Source organism: Phyllostomus discolor, chromosome 6, assembly GCF_004126475.2.
Source record: "Phyllostomus discolor isolate MPI-MPIP mPhyDis1 chromosome 6, mPhyDis1.pri.v3, whole genome shotgun sequence".
Taxonomy (NCBI): Eukaryota; Metazoa; Chordata; class Mammalia; order Chiroptera; family Phyllostomidae; genus Phyllostomus; species Phyllostomus discolor.
Window position 1 is genome coordinate 117,750,846 of NC_040908.2, and position 17,930 is coordinate 117,768,775.

The 17,930-nt window shown below is 39.9% G+C and overlaps 1 protein-coding gene across 4 annotated transcripts in view; it reads left to right on the forward strand.

Moving 5' to 3' along the window:
• The window catches only part of PAK1 (p21 (RAC1) activated kinase 1), a 142,896-nt gene that overhangs the window by 94,785 nt on the left and 30,181 nt on the right, over nucleotides 1-17,930 (forward strand). For all 4 annotated transcript variants that reach the window (XM_028514744.2, XM_036028765.1, XM_028514743.2 and 1 more), the window contains exons 3-6: nucleotides 3,167-3,267; nucleotides 3,755-3,902; nucleotides 7,655-7,692; nucleotides 17,151-17,267. In XM_028514744.2, the coding sequence (XP_028370545.1) occupies nucleotides 3,167-3,267; nucleotides 3,755-3,902; nucleotides 7,655-7,692; nucleotides 17,151-17,267 (404 nt within the window). The remainder of the gene's footprint in view (nucleotides 1-3,166; nucleotides 3,268-3,754; nucleotides 3,903-7,654; nucleotides 7,693-17,150; nucleotides 17,268-17,930) is intronic.

Genomic DNA, 17,930 nt, shown 5'->3' on the forward strand with positions numbered 1-17,930 from the left:
TTGATATCAGGTAGTATGACTCTTCAAACTTTGTTCTTCTATCTCAAGAGTGCTGTGGCTATTTGGGGTCTTTTGTGGTTCCACATAAATTTTTGGAATACTTATTCTAGTTCTATGAAATATGCCACTGATATCTCACTAGAAACTGCACTGAAATCTATAGGTTACTTTGGGTAGTTTGGACGTTTTGATGATTTTAATTCTTCCTATCCATGAGCACTGTATATGCTTTTGCTTATTTGTATCTTCTTCAGTTTCTTTCTTCAGTGTCACATAATTTTCCAAGTACAGTCCTTTTACATCTTTGGTTACATTTATTCCAAGGTATATATATATACTTTTTATATAATTGTAAATGGGATTGTTTTCTTAGTTTCCCTCTCCAATAGTTAAGTATTGGGGTAAAAAATACAACTGATTTCTAGATATTTATTTCGTACCCTACTACTTTACTGCAATCATTTATCAGTTCTAGTAGTTTTTTGGTGAAATCTGTAGGGTTCTCTATGTACAGTATCATGTGATCTGCAAACAATGACAGTTTTACTTTTTCCTTTCCAGTTTGGATGCCTTTTATTTCTTCTTGTCTGATTGCTGTGGCTAGGACTGCCAGTACTGTGTTGAATAAGAGTGGTGAAAACAGACATCCCTGTCTTTTTCCTGATCCTAGAAGAAATACTTTTAGTTTTTGCTCATTGAGTATTGATGTTGGCTGAGTGTTGATTCTTAAACTTTTATACGCACATGATTCATTTGGGATCTTATTAAAATTTATCGTCTGATTCAATAGCTCTATCATGGTGCTTGAGATTCTACATTTCTAAAAGTCTCCCTAGTGGTGCTGATGCTGCTTGAATAGCAAGTCTATAGATCACCCCGATTGTTGTTTGCATTGGAGAGGACCAGAATGCAGGTGATCGGTTACCGTTAGAATGGTTCAGGCCACAGATAACAGTGTACGAAGTATGCTGGTGGCAGTGAAGAAGGATAAGAGTGGATAAATTTGATAACTCTGTAGAAGAAAAAGTCATTTATAACTCGGGGACTGGAATGCATTGGGAGAGAGAGGAGAGAGAACATAATCATAGGCAGCAGCAGTGCATGAGGGGCAGCATGACAGGAGAGAAAGACCTTAGAGCTGGGAGTCTGAAAACCTCAGTTCTGCTTTTAACTTGCTCTGTGGCCTTGGGCAGGTTACTTAATTTCTTAGAACCTGTTTCTTCTGTCAAATGGGCACCATAATCACTGCTCTGTTTGTCACACTGTTGTTTTGAGGTTCTAGTGAACTATGATACATGTGAAAGTGCCTTGTAAACACTAGAGCATGATACAAGTACAAAACTAATTACATCTGCAATGACCCTATTTCCAAATAAAGTCACATTCTGAGGTATTAGGAGTTAGGACGTATGATTTTTGTGGGAGCACAATTCAACCCCTAACAAGGGTACTTCAGCACTATAACTTTCTGCCAGGTCAGGAGGACCTTAGTGAACATCGACTTTATGCAAGACCCTTGATGGTGTTGCTGGTGAAAGTGGGGCTCTTTTACGGAACCGAGAGAAAAGCATTTCGCCAACCCAGGCATAGGAGATTGTGGTGCAGCATTATTTATTTGGTTGGAAGACGGACCCTTTGTCTGATCTCCATCCATCCTACCATGGAAAAAGTTCAGCCATGTCGTCAGCAAGGCCAGAACAAATGCCAGTGTCCAGAGTTTCTGTTTCATTCTGTCTCAAAGCTCAGTCCTTTGGAGCTTGCAGGTGGCTGTTAAGCAGTCTCAGTCCCCATCCAAGTAGCTTAGCACTGTTCCTGGCTATATTGCTGTACCCAGGCTCCTACCTGGAGACTGAGTTTGGAGTTTGCACAGCTGCCGGCTCTGCAGCTGCTAGGGCCACGTGGGTATGGAGAAAGAATGTATGAGTGCAGGGGGTGAGCACGGTTCCTCAGGAGAGCTCTTCTTTGTTTCCCAAGATTATATTATCTTGGGCCTGGGAAAGGGCAGGAGCTTTTTCAAAATAACCAATCAACTTCCCAAGCTTTTGTAGGATCCTGATGGGTCCACCCCCTGACCAATCCATCTTTCCCCAGGCTAGACTGACAGGCTTCTGTGGTTGCCATTGTGACTTCTATTGTGCTTGTGCCTACCTCCCCCTGCTCCCACTGACAGTTGGCTACCAGAGGTGGGAAGGGAGGGGTGTTAATCCTTGGTGGGGCAATGTTGTGATTTCCCTGGAGTGTGAAGCTTAACTTCTGGGTGAAGCAAACAGGCTTATACCTGTCCGTTAGACTCAACAATGTCTGATTCCCTTTGCTGCCTTTCTTATTAATAGTTAACTATCTATGGTAACAATGGGAGAGAGATGACTACAAGTAATTGCACTTAGTGATGCTTTAAGGTCCTAAACTAGGGAGGCAGCATAGCATAGTGGTTTAGAGCCCAGGCTCTGAGCCACACTGCCTGGGTTGGGGTCTGGCCTCTGCCAGTTTATTAACCATGTGATCTTGGGCAAGTAATGGAATCTCTATGCTTCAGTTTATTTATCTGTAAAATAAGGATGATAGTACCTAACTGATAGGGTTTCTGTGAGGCTGCAGTTAATTAATACACATGAAGAACTTGAACCATTGTCTGCTAAGCACCTGATAAAATATTAGTGATTCATATTATTGAAGTAACTTCCAAATAGAAAGTTCTATGATTTAGAAAACCTTAGAGCAGACTGTAATCAAAGACCAAACAAGTAGGACGCAGGTACGGAAGCTCGTAGAAGGTAGGATGTGAGGACTGGAAGTGTCTTTAGAGACCATCTACCTGAGCTTTCTCTTTTGACAAATGGGGGAAACCAGGGCTCAGAAAAAGGAAGTGGCTTTCCCTGGATTAACTGTGTCATTAGTGGTAGAACCGGGATGATTAACTCTGATGAATATTCTTTCTGTGTCTCCCTTACTTTAGTTCAACAAAAAATTAAATCTTTAATCATGCATTGAGCATCTATCTACTCCAATTTAAGTCCAGCACGGTGTTCTGTAAACACATATGTGAAGTAGACAGTTTTTGGCTTTTAAAGGATCCTGCAGCTCAACAAAGAACTAAACAAACCTAAAAATGTAATAATGTTTGTTTTTTTCTTTTTAAATTTCTATTTCTCTGTTTCTCTTGCAGCAAATAAAAAGAAGGAGAAGGAACGGCCAGAGATTTCACTCCCTTCGGATTTTGAGCACACAATTCACGTTGGTTTTGATGCTGTCACAGGGGAGTTTACCGTAAGTCTTGGACCACAGAAGGGCTTTCAGAGTTCTGGCAATGCATTGTTAGAGTCAGTCCTTCCTTGTCTGCCTGATGCCTCTGTCTTTGCCCGAGACCCTCATTACTATCTTCTTATATTTATGAGAAGGACACTTTACTCAGCTCCAAAAATGTACCAAAAAACTTTTGACTCTTCATTCCTTAAATAGAGCTCAGGAAAGTGGCCCCTCAGCCGCAGGCTCTGTTCTGGACACTGATGATGCAGAGACAAATCAGACATAGCTCCTACTCAGAGCAGGAATAGCCTGGTGAAGGAGCAAAATCTCAAATGTTTGATACAATGAGATACATATTACAAAGAGACCTGTGTAGCACTCGGAGGGTGCAGAGAGAAAGGAATGACTAAATCTGCCTTTGCTCGCAAGTGTCAAGGTGAGCTCTGATCTTCTTTCAGGGCTCTCTGTGGCCATGTCTTCTTGACAGCCTTACATGTTTCTCTTACAGGGGATGCCAGAACAGTGGGCCCGCTTGCTTCAGACATCAAATATCACTAAGTCGGAGCAAAAGAAAAACCCTCAGGCTGTCCTGGATGTATTGGAATTCTATAACTCAAAGAAGACCTCCAACAGCCAGAAGTACATGAGCTTTACAGGTATGAGGACTGTGTCCAGGGCAGTCTAGGAAAAAAAGGGTTTTCTTTGGGGTGGAAAGAGCCCCCCTGAGCGTTGGCGTGGAGTGAGAGAAGAAAGTATTGGAAAGAGAGGAGATACTACTTGCACTCAGACAGAATTTTGAATTTTGAGAGCCACGATGATGTGTTTTTGCATCACACTTGAGTCTTTACTCTGAAACCGCATGTTTTAAAAAAGCAACATGTAAAGAACATACACTTTGTGCTAGAAGATCTAAATTCTGACGTTCACTAGGTTCTAACATTCACTCCATTTCTTTGTGCCTCAAAATGGGAACAATTCCTATCTCTAGAGGTTGTAGTGAGGAATAAAAGAGCTCGTCGATGTGGAAGTTCTTTATAGGTTATAAACAGCACCGTGGAAAAGTAGCTGTCATTATCATCATTATCCTTAATATCATTAAGTTATTTAATAACCCATTTAATGTGTATCTTTTAAGTTGGTAAGGCCAATTTCTTCCTCAAGGCACTAATTTTTATCAGTCAAATGAAAAACAGGTTAGTAATAAATGTTCCTTAGATGTACTCTATCTAGGGGACTATGTTTTTCAGAGTTGTTTCTAATAGCAGAATTGAGATGAGAATCCAGGCCCCTGAATCCTATACCAGTGCCCTTTGAGCTTCCTACTTGGTTCTCCAAACTTCATTTGGAGAACCTCCTTTTATGAAAGAAAATTTTATAGCAGCGAAAATTTTCCTTTTTTTAGATAAGTTAGGAGAAGGCTCACATTTCTGGAAACTTACCTTTTGTATAGCATCTTAGAACGTTAGAGCAAGAAATATCCTAAATATGTATCACTTCCAGTTCCCACTTGTTTTGCAGACAAAGCCAATAAAGTCTCGTGTGGCTAAATTAGGGGCAGAGCTGGTCTCCTACCTCCGAGTTCAGTGCCCTTTCCAGAGTTCATGCTGTCTTTTTCAAAGGGCAGGGTTGTTGGGGAAGGTGAGAGCCAGGATGCACTAGCTGATTTGGAAGGATGCTCTCCCCAGCAAGTATCTGGCTCGCATCAAAGGGCACAGATGGTGAGGATGGCAGGCTGCAGCTCCGCTCATGCTGCCATGGCAGTGCCCAGGAGAGGGTCATCGCACATTCCCAGCAGTGCTTCCTTCTTCACGTCTGGCCCCGCTGGGTCCGCCTGACTTCTCCCATTGAAGGACTGGGGCATTCCAAGGAGGAATTGGGGCTCAGGGGTTTTGGGGGGCAAGTTTTCTAGTTAGGAAGTTAGAGCTTTTGTTTTAGGGAGTTTGTCACAGAGACATGAGATTAGAGCTGGCTTTAAAAGCCTCAGCAGCAAAGTTTTTGGAAGAATTTTTAAAAAATTTTTTGTATTATTATTATTTACTAACTCTTTTGTTATTTATTTGCATTATAACTGTAAATGTTCCCCTTTCCATTCTGTACTCTTTGGAAGGAAATCACTGTGCACAACTCATACCTAAGGACACATAAAAACATTAAGTTGCACTTTCTTTTTTTAATCATTTTTTAATTGTTATTCTATTACAGTTGTCCCAATTTTTCCCCCTTTGCCCTCCTCTGCCCATCCCATCCCCCACTCCCATAGTAAATTCCCACACTGTTCTTATGTGTACCTGTGTATAGATGTACACAGGTGCCATATATGTATGTGGAAGTATAGCTCTGTGGGTTTGCATATATTTGGAATTAAAATCCACTAAGTATTCATTAATGAACAGATATACACATTCAGGTAATTGTGTGTATGTTCATCTATGTGCGCATATGTGAATAACATTGAGTATTCTGCGTGCGCACATGCATGCATGCATGTAGGATTTTTAATTTTCTAGACCTTGAGGACCAGAGCTAACTCTAGGCAAAATTTTATGTTTGGCACAGTTTATTTTTAATGTCATATCCTTTTTCTGTTTCCCCTCCTTTCATGCTATTAATTATGCTATCACTACCTCAATCTGTATATGCTTGTATAGGAATGATGTCATTTGATATTCATAATGGCCTTGTGGGGTTGGTAGGGGAAGGATTATTATCCTCATTTTACAGACTCAGAGAAATTAAGTGACTCATTCAGGGTGACTCAACTGATATGTGATGGAAGTGTGTTTTAACTTGGGCCTTTAATCCCTTTGCTGTTTGCAACCCAAGCATGATCCTTCATGCCACTTTTTGTTAGTTTTCCTATTTTTTGAGCACTGTATTTTCTGCACCAGTTAGTAGCTAATGTGCTGGCAAAAAGTAGTCTAGATTGACAATTCGAAGTTCTGGAGTTTAGCCCTGTGTAACCACTGATTTATGTAATCTTGAATGAGTTTCTTTTGTTCTCTGAACTTTAGTTTCCTCATTTGTAAAATGAGGGGATTGGAAGTACTTTCTGCTCTGTCACTCTGTGCTGTGGGATTTGATTTTGAAATATAGAAATTATACATTACAGTTAAAAGGAGCAAACCTTACTTGCTTCTTGTGTGGATGAGATATATTTCGTATCAGAACACTCAGTGTTCGTAGACACTACCAGTTCACAAGGTCGGGGTAGTGCAGTGAGGGTGTAGTATTGTGCTTTGTTTTGCCTAAGCTGATGTTCTTTGGACAAAAGGAACAAATGAATTATGTTTAAAGTATATCCTGAATTGATTTCTCCAGAATAGAGCTGGCTATTCAGGGTTTGTTTTAAGAACATTGTGTCATAGCTTGTGGGTTCGTTATTTGTCGTAGGACCAAAGAGGCTGCACCTGGCACTTTCTTATATAATGGAATTGGAATCTTGGACATTCTCTGGGCTTGGTTTTTGGTGGGGAATATGTTGCATCTGGTAAAATATTTCTCCTCCCTTAATTCCACTGGTGGTGAACCAACAAAGTCACTTTCTTCTTGGGTCTTTAGGAATTAAAGAATAAAACAAAACATAACACTTGGCCTTTAAACTCCTTTTCTTGCTAAAATCTCCATTGAGTGTATGTTTCATATTTCATTAAGTCTAAGATATCACTGATTATAAGATACATCATTTTTTGTATACCACTAAAAAGAGGTTGCCAATTAAAACATGAAATGCCTTTGATTATAGGACACATCTCTGTTTCAAAGATGTTAATGTGAAAAAATGTACATCTCAGACTCAATGAAATATGGTGATTACCTCATTGAGGGAGCTTGAATCTATTATTAGAAACAAGATTCTGCCTTTAATTAGACTTGACATGATTAATGCCTCTCTTTTCCTAAGCCTTAGTCTTTCTCTCCCTGTGGGAAATAGACATGCCTGTAGAGGATCTTTCCTAAAAGCTGAAACTGCAGGCTGATCATAATTTGTCATGGATGGCTCATGACGGTGCCAGCTGTGAATTATTTCCCTTTCTTTTCGATTGCAGGAAATTTCCTTAACTATTCAGGCGTATGATGTGGATACAGTTCTAGCATAGTAGTTAGGGTTCAGCCAGGATTCAGATCTTGACTTCTATTTAACCTGTGTGTACCCTGGGCAAATTACTTAACATCTCTGAACCTTGGTTTCCAAATCTATAAAAGTAAACATTATACTATTACTCAGAACTGGAGTGATGATTAAGGGAAGTAATGTGTATTATGTGCTTAGCATGGTACCATCGTACCAGTAGCACTGTTAGTTTCTGAGCCTGTCAAGTGCTTGACTGGATAGGCTTCCTTAGCTCTCAGGAACAGATTGACTGTAATTGTTTACTGACTGAGTCCCTGATCTTTTTTTTCTTTGCAGATAAATTAGCTGAGGATTATAACTCTTCTAACACTTTGGTAAGTCTTCATTTCCTCTGTTCTGACATGGGCAGGCATGGTGGTCAGGAATCACAGACAGTGGGGCGGGTGCAGGGCCGCTCCCAGGGCTGGGAGGCACGCATCTTGGTTACTCCCGCACCCCGGGCTGCAGCATCCCTATCTATGTAGGGAACTGCAAAAGAACTGGACTTCGTAAACAGTAGGTGTCCCTTCCAGCTTTAATTTTTTTATATTCTAGAAATCCTAACCTTGGAACCAGAAGAACTGGCTTTTAGGCTCAGTTTTTCATTTGTAGCTTTGAACCTTGGGAAAGCCAGTTGTCTTTCTGAGCTTGGTACACTTTGTCTTACCTGAACCTGTCTTTGAAAATCTGAATTTCGAAGATAATTCCCTCACTTGGGTTGGTTGGGTCTACAAAACCAGGATTTGGACTAACCGTTGACAGGAACATATTCTGTTCATTTAAGATGTGCTCTCAAGTTGTAGAGAATGCCTTGTCAGGTGAAGGGCTGGGAAGTAAAACTGGATGATCTCAAATATCCCTCTGCCTCTTTCAACTTACAGTTCTATTTTCCAGAGCAAATAAAATGTATTGATGCATTTGAAAGGGTCTTTAAATAGTAAGCTGTGATACATATATAAGAGTATACTGCTATTCTTTACACCTGGTGTTATCTCTTGTATAAAGGGAGTTCCGTCACATTAATTTACTAAACATTTGCAAACCCCTGCTCTGTGCCAGGTCCTGTGGAGAAGTAGCAGTATAGGGATGAATCAGATATTGTCCCAATTCCTAATAATTTCCCAGCCTTGTGAGTGACATGAAGGTAGCAACAAGCGGTTCCAGGGCAGAGAGCTAAAGGTCTGCGAGGCCAGAGCCAGGTCTGCCTTGTTCACTGCTGTATGTGTGGCCTCTGGCAGGCAACCACTTCCTGAATGAAAGGTTGGATGTCTAAGCAAATGTTTCTCAATAATAGAGTCTGAGCTGAATGAGTTAGTTATCTATCTATAGGGTAAGAATTGAGAAGAGATGAGGGTATTCCAGACAGAGACAGAATAAATAGCACATGCCAAGACAAGAGAGTTTGCAAGGTATGTTTGCACAGGAAACTGTGCAAATGTTTCGTTATGACTGGAATGTGAAGTGTGAAGGCACTAGAAGTGGGTAACAAGGAGAAGTGGTGAGCAGGTCAGATCACGTAAGAGTTTTAACTCTGTCTTAAAGGTAGTGAGAAGCTATTGAAGAATTTTGAGCAGGAGGGTTAGTAAGTTCTAACACAATACTGAGTCACCATTAAAATACTTGAGCTGTGCTTCCGGCAGTGCGGATTTGTTTACTCTGAGTCATTTGCACACTGTTATCAGTTATAAAATATGTTCACATGTCCAGTGCCCCAAAGCATACTGGGTCCTTTCTTATTCAGTATTTTTTTTAATCCTCAAGGGAGTTTAGTGAGGGGGGGTTATTGTTTTTGTTTTGTGGTGGATGAAGCTGAAATTGAGACAGGTTAGAGGCAATAGGTATTAGAGTCCCAGTCTTCGTTGCCTTCCTCCGATTTATTCTTTTCATCAACTGGAGGATATGCGAGTATAATTAAAAAGTAGGGAAGAATTTGCAAACGTTAAGATTTTTGGGAGGTTCTTACCACTATTGAATAGTAAATCATTGAAGAAGACTGAGCTGTGCTTTGTGGCTCAAATATCTTTATGCTTTTATAGGAGGAGTGGAAGCTTTCATATATTGAGTTGCTAATACATGCCAGGCAGTGTGCTAATAACTAAACATATTGTTATTAGTTATTATATATATATAAGTATTAGCATAATTAGTCCTCACAATTACCTTGTGAAGGAAGTATTATCATTCCCATTTCACAGGTAGGAAAGCAGAGTTTCTTGGAGATTCAAATTAGTTATTGCGGCAGAACTAGATTAGAACGAGGGTCTTCTGGGTGCTAGCCCAGGATCCCTTTCACTGCGGCGGGAACTGAGAAAGATATCGGAGAGTCTTACAAAGGAGACTGCAACAGAACCAGAGCTGTGTGGTTCGAGAGTGAGGAGGAGGAGCCCTGGGGCTCCTGCCATATGGCGGAGAGGATAACACCTGCTTGGTAAAAACCTGGACTGGTTTAGTATCCACAATTAAAACCACTCAGGTTGTCAAGGACACTTTCTTCTCCCAATTCAGAACATTTGTCCCTGTGGCTCAGTACTCTCTGTTTCCTTCCTAGTTTTATAGGAGGGATATGGTTTGTGTTGTGGTAGGGTGTTATTACTTATATTGGTTTCATATAGATCATTTCACTTAATTTGTGAAATAATTGGACAGGATTGTTATCCCCTGTAACACAGGTTAAAAAATTAAGACTCAGAGAGATTAAGTGACTTGCTGTCTACCCTTGAATGAGTTAATAGTAGAAACCAGCACAAAATTCAGTTTTCCAGATCATTCATTTATTCCTTCATATCATAAATACTTACCACCTTGTTTGTGCTCAAGTATTGGTAATACAGAAATGAATATGCGCTATCTCAGTCCTTGAGGGGAAAATTTTACAATAGACTACAAGGGTAGGGACTGCAGGAGAGGTATAAATAATGTACAATGGAGATCATATCTGTTGGGCCCTAGTGATTTATTCATTAAACAGACGTGATCTTTAAGGGCCTTCTGGCTCTAAAATTCTGTTATTTGTGGCATTGGTCTGATATCTCAGATGGTATGCCTTTTAGTGCCTGAATTCTCATTTATGAGATGAACATCTACTGTGTGATAGGCTCAAGATTCAAGTGCTGATGAGGTTTTTGCTCTTGATCTCATAAATTAGTGAGGAATCAGGACACATAAGCAAGGATTTACAATATGGTGTCAGGTAAACATAGGTAATGATACCAGGCAGAAAAAAGGGCATTGCTTTCCTACCTGAAGTATCATGAACATAAATAAGCCAAGCTAAGAATCCATCATTCCAGGCCAAAGAACTTGGACTTTGCCCTATGGCCAAGGAATGATTTAAATATGAGATTGATATAATCAAGTGTGCATTTCAGTCTAAACTAACATCTTAGAGGATAAAAAAGAATTCTTAGAAATTAAAAATATTATTAAATAAATAAATTCACAAGGATTAAAAGCCAAATACACAGAAGGGTAGATTAATGATATAAATTATAAAAACAGATGGAACATATGAGAATAAGAGACACAGGGGGGTTAGGCAAGGACATTCAAAAAGAATTAGAGAACCGAGGCACTAGTATGAAAAAATAATAAAGGAAGAAGCTGTAGCCCTCGCAGTTGATGGCAGGACTCTGGGGAAAACAGCCTGATAGTTCCTCAAATGGACAAGCGTAGAGTTACCATATGACCTAGAAATTCCTCTCCTAGGCACCATATTTTGCTGTGTATAATGTGCATGCACGTTCCAGTACTGCCCATGGATAATGTGCATCTTTATTTTTCCCTCAAAAATCTGGGCCAAAAAGTGCATGTTGTATGCAGCAAAATGTGGTATACATGCAGTAGAAATGAAAACATACATTCACATGAAAACTTGTACATGAATGTTCACACGAGCTTTATTCATAATAGCCCAAAAGTGGAAACAACCCAGATGCCCATCAATTGATGAATAGATTAAATATAAGTGTTATAGCGATACAATGGAATATTATTCAGACATAAAAAGCAATGAAGTATTAATAATGTCACAATATGGATAAACCTCACAAACTTTATGCTAAGTAAAAAAAGCTAGACACAAAAACTATATGTTGCATGAGTCCGTTTATGTAAAATGTCTAGAAAAGGTAAATCTATTCAGACAGAAGGAGACCCATGGTTCCCCGGGGCTGGGCATGGGAATGCAGATGACCTGGGGTGATGGGAGCATTCTGAAACCAGATTGTGGCGATTGTAGCACAAATTTATAAAATTAATAAAATCATCGAAATTGTATGGGTAAATTTTATGGTATGTAAATAATACCTCAATAATGCAGCTTTTAAAAAGCAATTCTACATTTTGAATAACATAGAAATAAAAGGAGTTAAAAGTAAACATTCCTCGGGAATGCCTGGTAAAGACGTCAGAGTGAACATAGATGTCTATTTCTTGAAATCTCACTAGAACTATAATAAAGGAATGGTCTCTCAAACCCAGAAGGATGGAGAGAGGACAGGAAAAGAGACAAGAGCAACAAAATAGGAGGCAATGACAGATCGATAAGCGGTAACTGACTCAAGGAGGCTGAATCCAAAGCTGATGGTCGGCAAAGCTGATCCATATATCTATGTGGCTGAGTCCTCAAAAGGCTCAGGAATCAGTAGCATTTCTGAAACTGGAGGTGAAGTGGAGTGGAATGGGGAGGGTACTAACAGCAGATGCAATTAAAATTATTTAAGATAATTTTATCTTAAATAAATAAGATGCAGTTAGATCCCTGAATCTCTTCCCCTATTCTATACCACTGAGTGGTTGCCCCTCCCTAGCAGAAAACTGGAGGTTTATTTTCTAGAGAAGGTAAAACCAAGGATTTCTGGATAGGATGTTAGGCACAGTTAAATATAAGAGTAACATATCAAAAACAGATAAGTAAGTGAGTATATGCATACTGAATGCTCACCCGCTCCCCTTACTCGGTTCCTACACTACTTGTAGTCAGACCTTTATTCTTAAAGCAGGAAATTAGAAGATTCTTCCCTGGATCTGAGCAGCCTAAATTCTAAAGACAAAACAGGGAAGTTTCTCCAAATGGTCCAGTTGGATTATTCTATAGTGTTATGAACAAACAAACAAACAAAAATGAGATAATGGTGATTACACGGCTCTAAAAATTTATTAAAATCATATGAATTCTTTCACCTGCCAGGAATATTCTTTTTCCTGGTAAGTCACATGGCTTGCTCTCTCAGTTCACTCAGGCCACTGCTCATGTGACTTCTCATGGAGAGGCCTTTCCATGAGTGTTCTGTCTCAAGTAGTAGTTCCCCACTCCCGAGCAGTCTCTATTCCCGTAGTTTACCTTATTACTACTGCCTGACACATTGATTAATTTGGACTGTTTCCTCTTCTAAAATGTAAGCCGTAGACTTAAGTACTTAATTTTGTTCTTTAAATAGCCCCAAACAGTAGAATAGAGCCTGGTACCCAGTGAATGAATCAATGAGTTTAACTCACTGCCTTTTTTAACAGCAGAAGTTTGTGGTTATTACTTTGTTTTCAGATGACATGACACTGTACATAGAGAACCCCAAAGATTCCACCAAGAAACTACTAGGATTGATAAATGAATTCAGCAAAGTAGCAGGATACAAAATTTATACCCAGAAATCAGTTGTATTTTTTATATGCCAATAATGAACAGAAAGAGAAATCAAGAAAATCTCCTTCACAACTGCTTCAAACAGAATAAAATGCCTAGGAATAAACCTAATCAATGATGTAAAAGACCTATACTCATAATATTGTGAGATGCTGAAGAAAGAAATGGAAGGAGATATAAATAGATGGAAGCACATACTGTGTTCATGGATAGGAAGCATTAATGTCATTAAAATGTCCATGCTACCCAAAGCAGTCTATAGATTTCAATGCAATTCCTATTAGATTCCAGTGACATCACAGAACTAAAACAAATATTTCAAAAATTTATATGGAACCACAAAAGGCCCTCCATAGTAACAGCAATCCTGAGGAAGAAGAACAAAGTTAGAGGAATCATGCTACCTGATATCAAACTACATAATAAGGCCATAGTAATCAATACAGCATGGTACTGGCATAAAAACAGACGCATAGATCAGTGGAACAGAATAGAGAGCCCAGAAATAAACCTGCACCTTTATAGTCAATTAATATTCAACAGAAGAAGGAAGCACATACAGTGGGCTAAAGACATTTTATTCAATAAGTGGTGTTGGGAAGATTGGACAGATATGTGCAGAAAAATGAAACTAGACCATCCTCTTATACCACACACAAGAATGAATTCAAAATGGATCAAAGACTTAAATGTTAGGCAGGAAACTGTAAAAATCCTAGAAGAAAACACAGGCAGCAAAATCTTGGACATTGCTTGTAGAAATTTTTTTATCAAATATGTCTCTCCAGGGAAGGGAAACAAAAGAAAAAAATGGGAATAAAATGGGACTATATCAAACTAAAAAGTCTTTGTACAGCAAAGGAAATCATCAACAAAATAAAAAGACAACCCACACAATGGGAGAACATATTTGCCAATATATCTGATAAGGGTTTAATATCCAAAATTTATACTGACAAAACTCACCGCTAAAAAACAAACAACCCAAAGAAAAAATGGGCAAAGGACCTGAATAGCCACTTCTTCAAGGAGGACATACACATGGCTAATAGACTTATGAAAAGATGCTCATTGTTACTAGTAACCAGAGAAATGCAAATTAAAACCACAATGAGATACTATCTCACACCTGGCAGAATGGCCATCATCAATAAATCAACAAACAACAAGTGCTGGCGAGGATGTGAAGAAAGGGCAACACTCTTGGACTGCTGGTGGGAATGCAGACTGGTGCAGCCACTGTGGAAAGCAGTATGGAGACACCTCAAAAAATTAAAAATGGATCTGCCTTTTGAACCAGCGGTCCCACTTCTGGGAGTATATTCAAAGAAACCCAAAACACTAATTCGAGAGAATATAAGCACCAATGTGCATTGCAGTGTTATTTACAATCACCAAGATATGGAAGCAGCCCAAGGATCAGTAGATGAATAGATAAAAGAACTGTGGACATTCACACAATGGAACACTACTCAGTTGTAAAAAAGAAGAAAATGTTACCCTTTGCCACAGTACGGATGGACCTGGAGTGAAATATGCTAAGTGAAATAAGCCAGTCAGAAAAAGACAAATATCATATAATTTCACTCATATATGGAACATAGTGAACCAACTGAACTACAAGGAAGATGGAGACAGACTCATACATAGAGAGCAGGCTGACAGCTAGTTGGGGTGGGAAGGTTAGGGGGTGGAGGGATTGAGCAAAAGGAAAAAGGACTCAGGTATAGGGACATATGGGGACTAAATGGTAATGGAAAAAAATACAATAAAGATATTTTTTAAAAGTTTATGTTTATTAGACATAATGATAATTTAATTGATCCCTTACATCTTTCTAGCTCCTCACCATTTACAAAGTGTTCTCACACCCACGCCACTTTATTTCATCCTCCTAGTGGCCCTCTGAGGCGGGCAGCAAGCTGCTGTCACAGCTCCACTTTAGAGACGAGAAACTTGTGACTTAGAGTAGGACAGCCTTGCCCAAGGACACAGGGAAAAGAAAATGAAAATCTGGGGCAAAAACCTGTATCTTTTGATTCTGGTAGTTGTTAATACTACCACCCAAAGCTATCACCTTAGAAAACAGAACATGTTGCTAAGGAAGGTGATGAAATCCCCTTCTCTACAGAGTTTATGGGGCACACAAACCTGGTGGGTGTTTAGAGTGTACACCCAAGGTCACAACCCGATGATGAAGAGGTTGCTGAGTTAACTTAATTCCCACTGAATTTTTGTTTAGAGGAATAGTGGAGAGAAAACATTAGAACAGAAAAATGTCAAAATAAGTGTTTTGACAGCAAAAGAACCTCTGTTGGATCTTAGAACTGGAAGTGTTCTATTGTAATTATACCACTGCTTTTACTCCATATTCCTTAAGTGATGAGACTTGAGACCAAAAGGATAGATTCATTGCCTGCAGTCACCAAAGCTACTTGCTTACATATGCCTGGCCCTGTCAGTTTTTAAGTTATGCCCAGCATCAGAGGTCCTGTTAAATTCTGTGAGATTGCCAGCTTCCTGACCTTAGTGTGTTAAATGTGGTAAAGGTCAGTCTGCCACACAGTTAATGTAGCTGTAGTTAGCATTCCACTAGGTAAGTTTTTCATTTATCTCCTATTATTCTTTTTTTTTTAATTTATTTATTTTTAGAGAGAGGCGAAGGAAGGGAGAAAGAGAGGGAAAGAAACAGCTATCTGTTGCCTCCCCTGTGTGCCCTGATGGAGGATTGAACCCACAGCTCAGGCATGTGCCCTGACTAGGAATTGAACTGGTGATCTTTCAGTTTGCGGAAGACAGTCACACTGGTCAGGGCTCCTCTATCATTCTGACTCTCTACTGTCCTCTCTCTAGAGCTCCCAAATGGCAGGCAGAAGGGGAACTCGCCCTCTGTCTCCTATATCAGATGATGAACTGCTTCAGGACACGAACTACCTTTTTCATCTTTGTGCTTTTATGGCAACAGTATCCATCACGGTATCGTACTGAGCACAAAGTAGGAGCTCTGAAAATATCTGAAACCATTGAAGTATTATCCATATGTCTTAAAATATCTCTTTTGCCCAGGCTGGTGTGGCTTAGTAGATTGAGTGCCAGACTGCAAAACAAAGGTTTGCCTGTTCAATTCCCAGTCAGGGCGCATGCCTGGGTTGTGGGCCAGGTCCCCAGTAGGGGACATGTGAGGGGCAACCACACATTGATGTTTCTCTTCCTCTCTTTCTCTCTCACTTCCCTTCTTCCTAAAAAAATACATAAAATATTTTTTAAAAATAAAATAAAGTAAAATATCTCTTTTGCTTTTCTGGTCCTAAGCTGTAATACTTTAATCTCCATCAAACATCTCATGTTTTGGAGCAACCTTGTCTCTTGAATCTGTGTTCTAAACAGTAATGTTATATTTTTGCTGGGACCTGCTCCCAAACCTGCCACTCTTGGCCCAGCTTTGTTACAGTTTGCATGTAAAAATCAAGTTGCTGAGATTATAACAGATCCAATTAGTTGTGCTGATAAGATTCACTCCAGGACATGGCGAGGCCTAGTGAAATGGATCGTAGCTGGTCTAGGGATAAACTCATTGTTCTCTTGAGACACGGGGGCTCCTGATGTTCTGTACCTTCAGGTTGAATGAAGGCAACTGAGGACATAATGGGTGTGCAGCAGCACATTTTGGTAAAGAAAGGAAAAGGAGAGGCAGGAGCCTGTCTGGACTTCTATTAAGCGTATCAAAAAAGAGTAAGGAATTATAATGATAAACTTTGTAAAATTCCAAACTTTTGATCCCTTCACTACATTTCATATTTTATTACCTGGTCAGTGTGGAGAGTGAAATTTATAGAATAAGAAGGAACTATAAGCTTGTTTCAGGGTTTGGATTGGGGAAGGCAAGCAGAAAAGCTATAAGCTGGCTTCCCAATCTGCAGTTAGCTTTGGATGGGAGAAAGGGACTGAGTGGGCAGTGGTACCTAAAAGACAGAAGCTGACTGAGCTCCTGACTGGCTACATAGAGGTGGAGAGCTCAGAGGCTGAAGTGAGTTTCAGAAGGGGTATCAGAATGAGTTTTTCTCTGGGGAGAAGTGGGGAGATTTTGATCCTGGTAGCCTAAGTTCCATGTCATCTGGCCCTGATGAATCTGGCTTTTTCTCCACTGTACAGAATGTGAAGACTGTGTCTGAGACCCCTGCAGTGCCTCCGGTTTCAGAAGATGAAGATGACGATGATGATGCTACACCCCCTCCTGTGATTGCTCCACGCCCAGAGCACACAAAATCTGTGAGTCTTCGGGGACATGGACAGCCTTGTGATTTGTTAGAGTTTGGAGGGGGAGAGGGAAGCTGATGCTTGAGGCTTAGAGGTTTAATACTCTGGTAGTGGTCATTAGATTTTGGAGTTGGTGCCATCACCAACTCAACTTCATTGCATCTTTATGATTAAAGACAGTAAGTAGTCTATATATTTATTATGGGTTTGCAAATAGTCCAAAAGTATCCTAAATAATTGGTGTTTATACCACCCCAGCCCTCGTTTACTCAGTCTGTTCTCCACAGACAGGACGATATGCAGAATTACTTAGTGCAGGACTAATGTGAATTATCCCAGCCTCCTGGGAAGCAACAAACTAGCCGGCTGCAGACCTTTTCTTCTCTGTTAAATGTGCAGCGTTCAGCCTCTTAGAGTCATTGGTGATACTGAAAGACCCGAGAGAGTTGATAAATACATTAGTGCTATTAATATGCTGGACATCCGGAGTGCATGTTGATGCCTGATATTGGCAGTGATTTTTATTAACTTCCTTGGAGGTTCTTCCATCTCGGAATAGCCACAGCCCTTGTGCCCCGCCCCCTTGCACAATATAGGCCTCATGCCTTTTACTTGATTTAGTATTGGTGAACACTGACTTATCATCGACAATATCCTTCTAATATATTTTTGCTT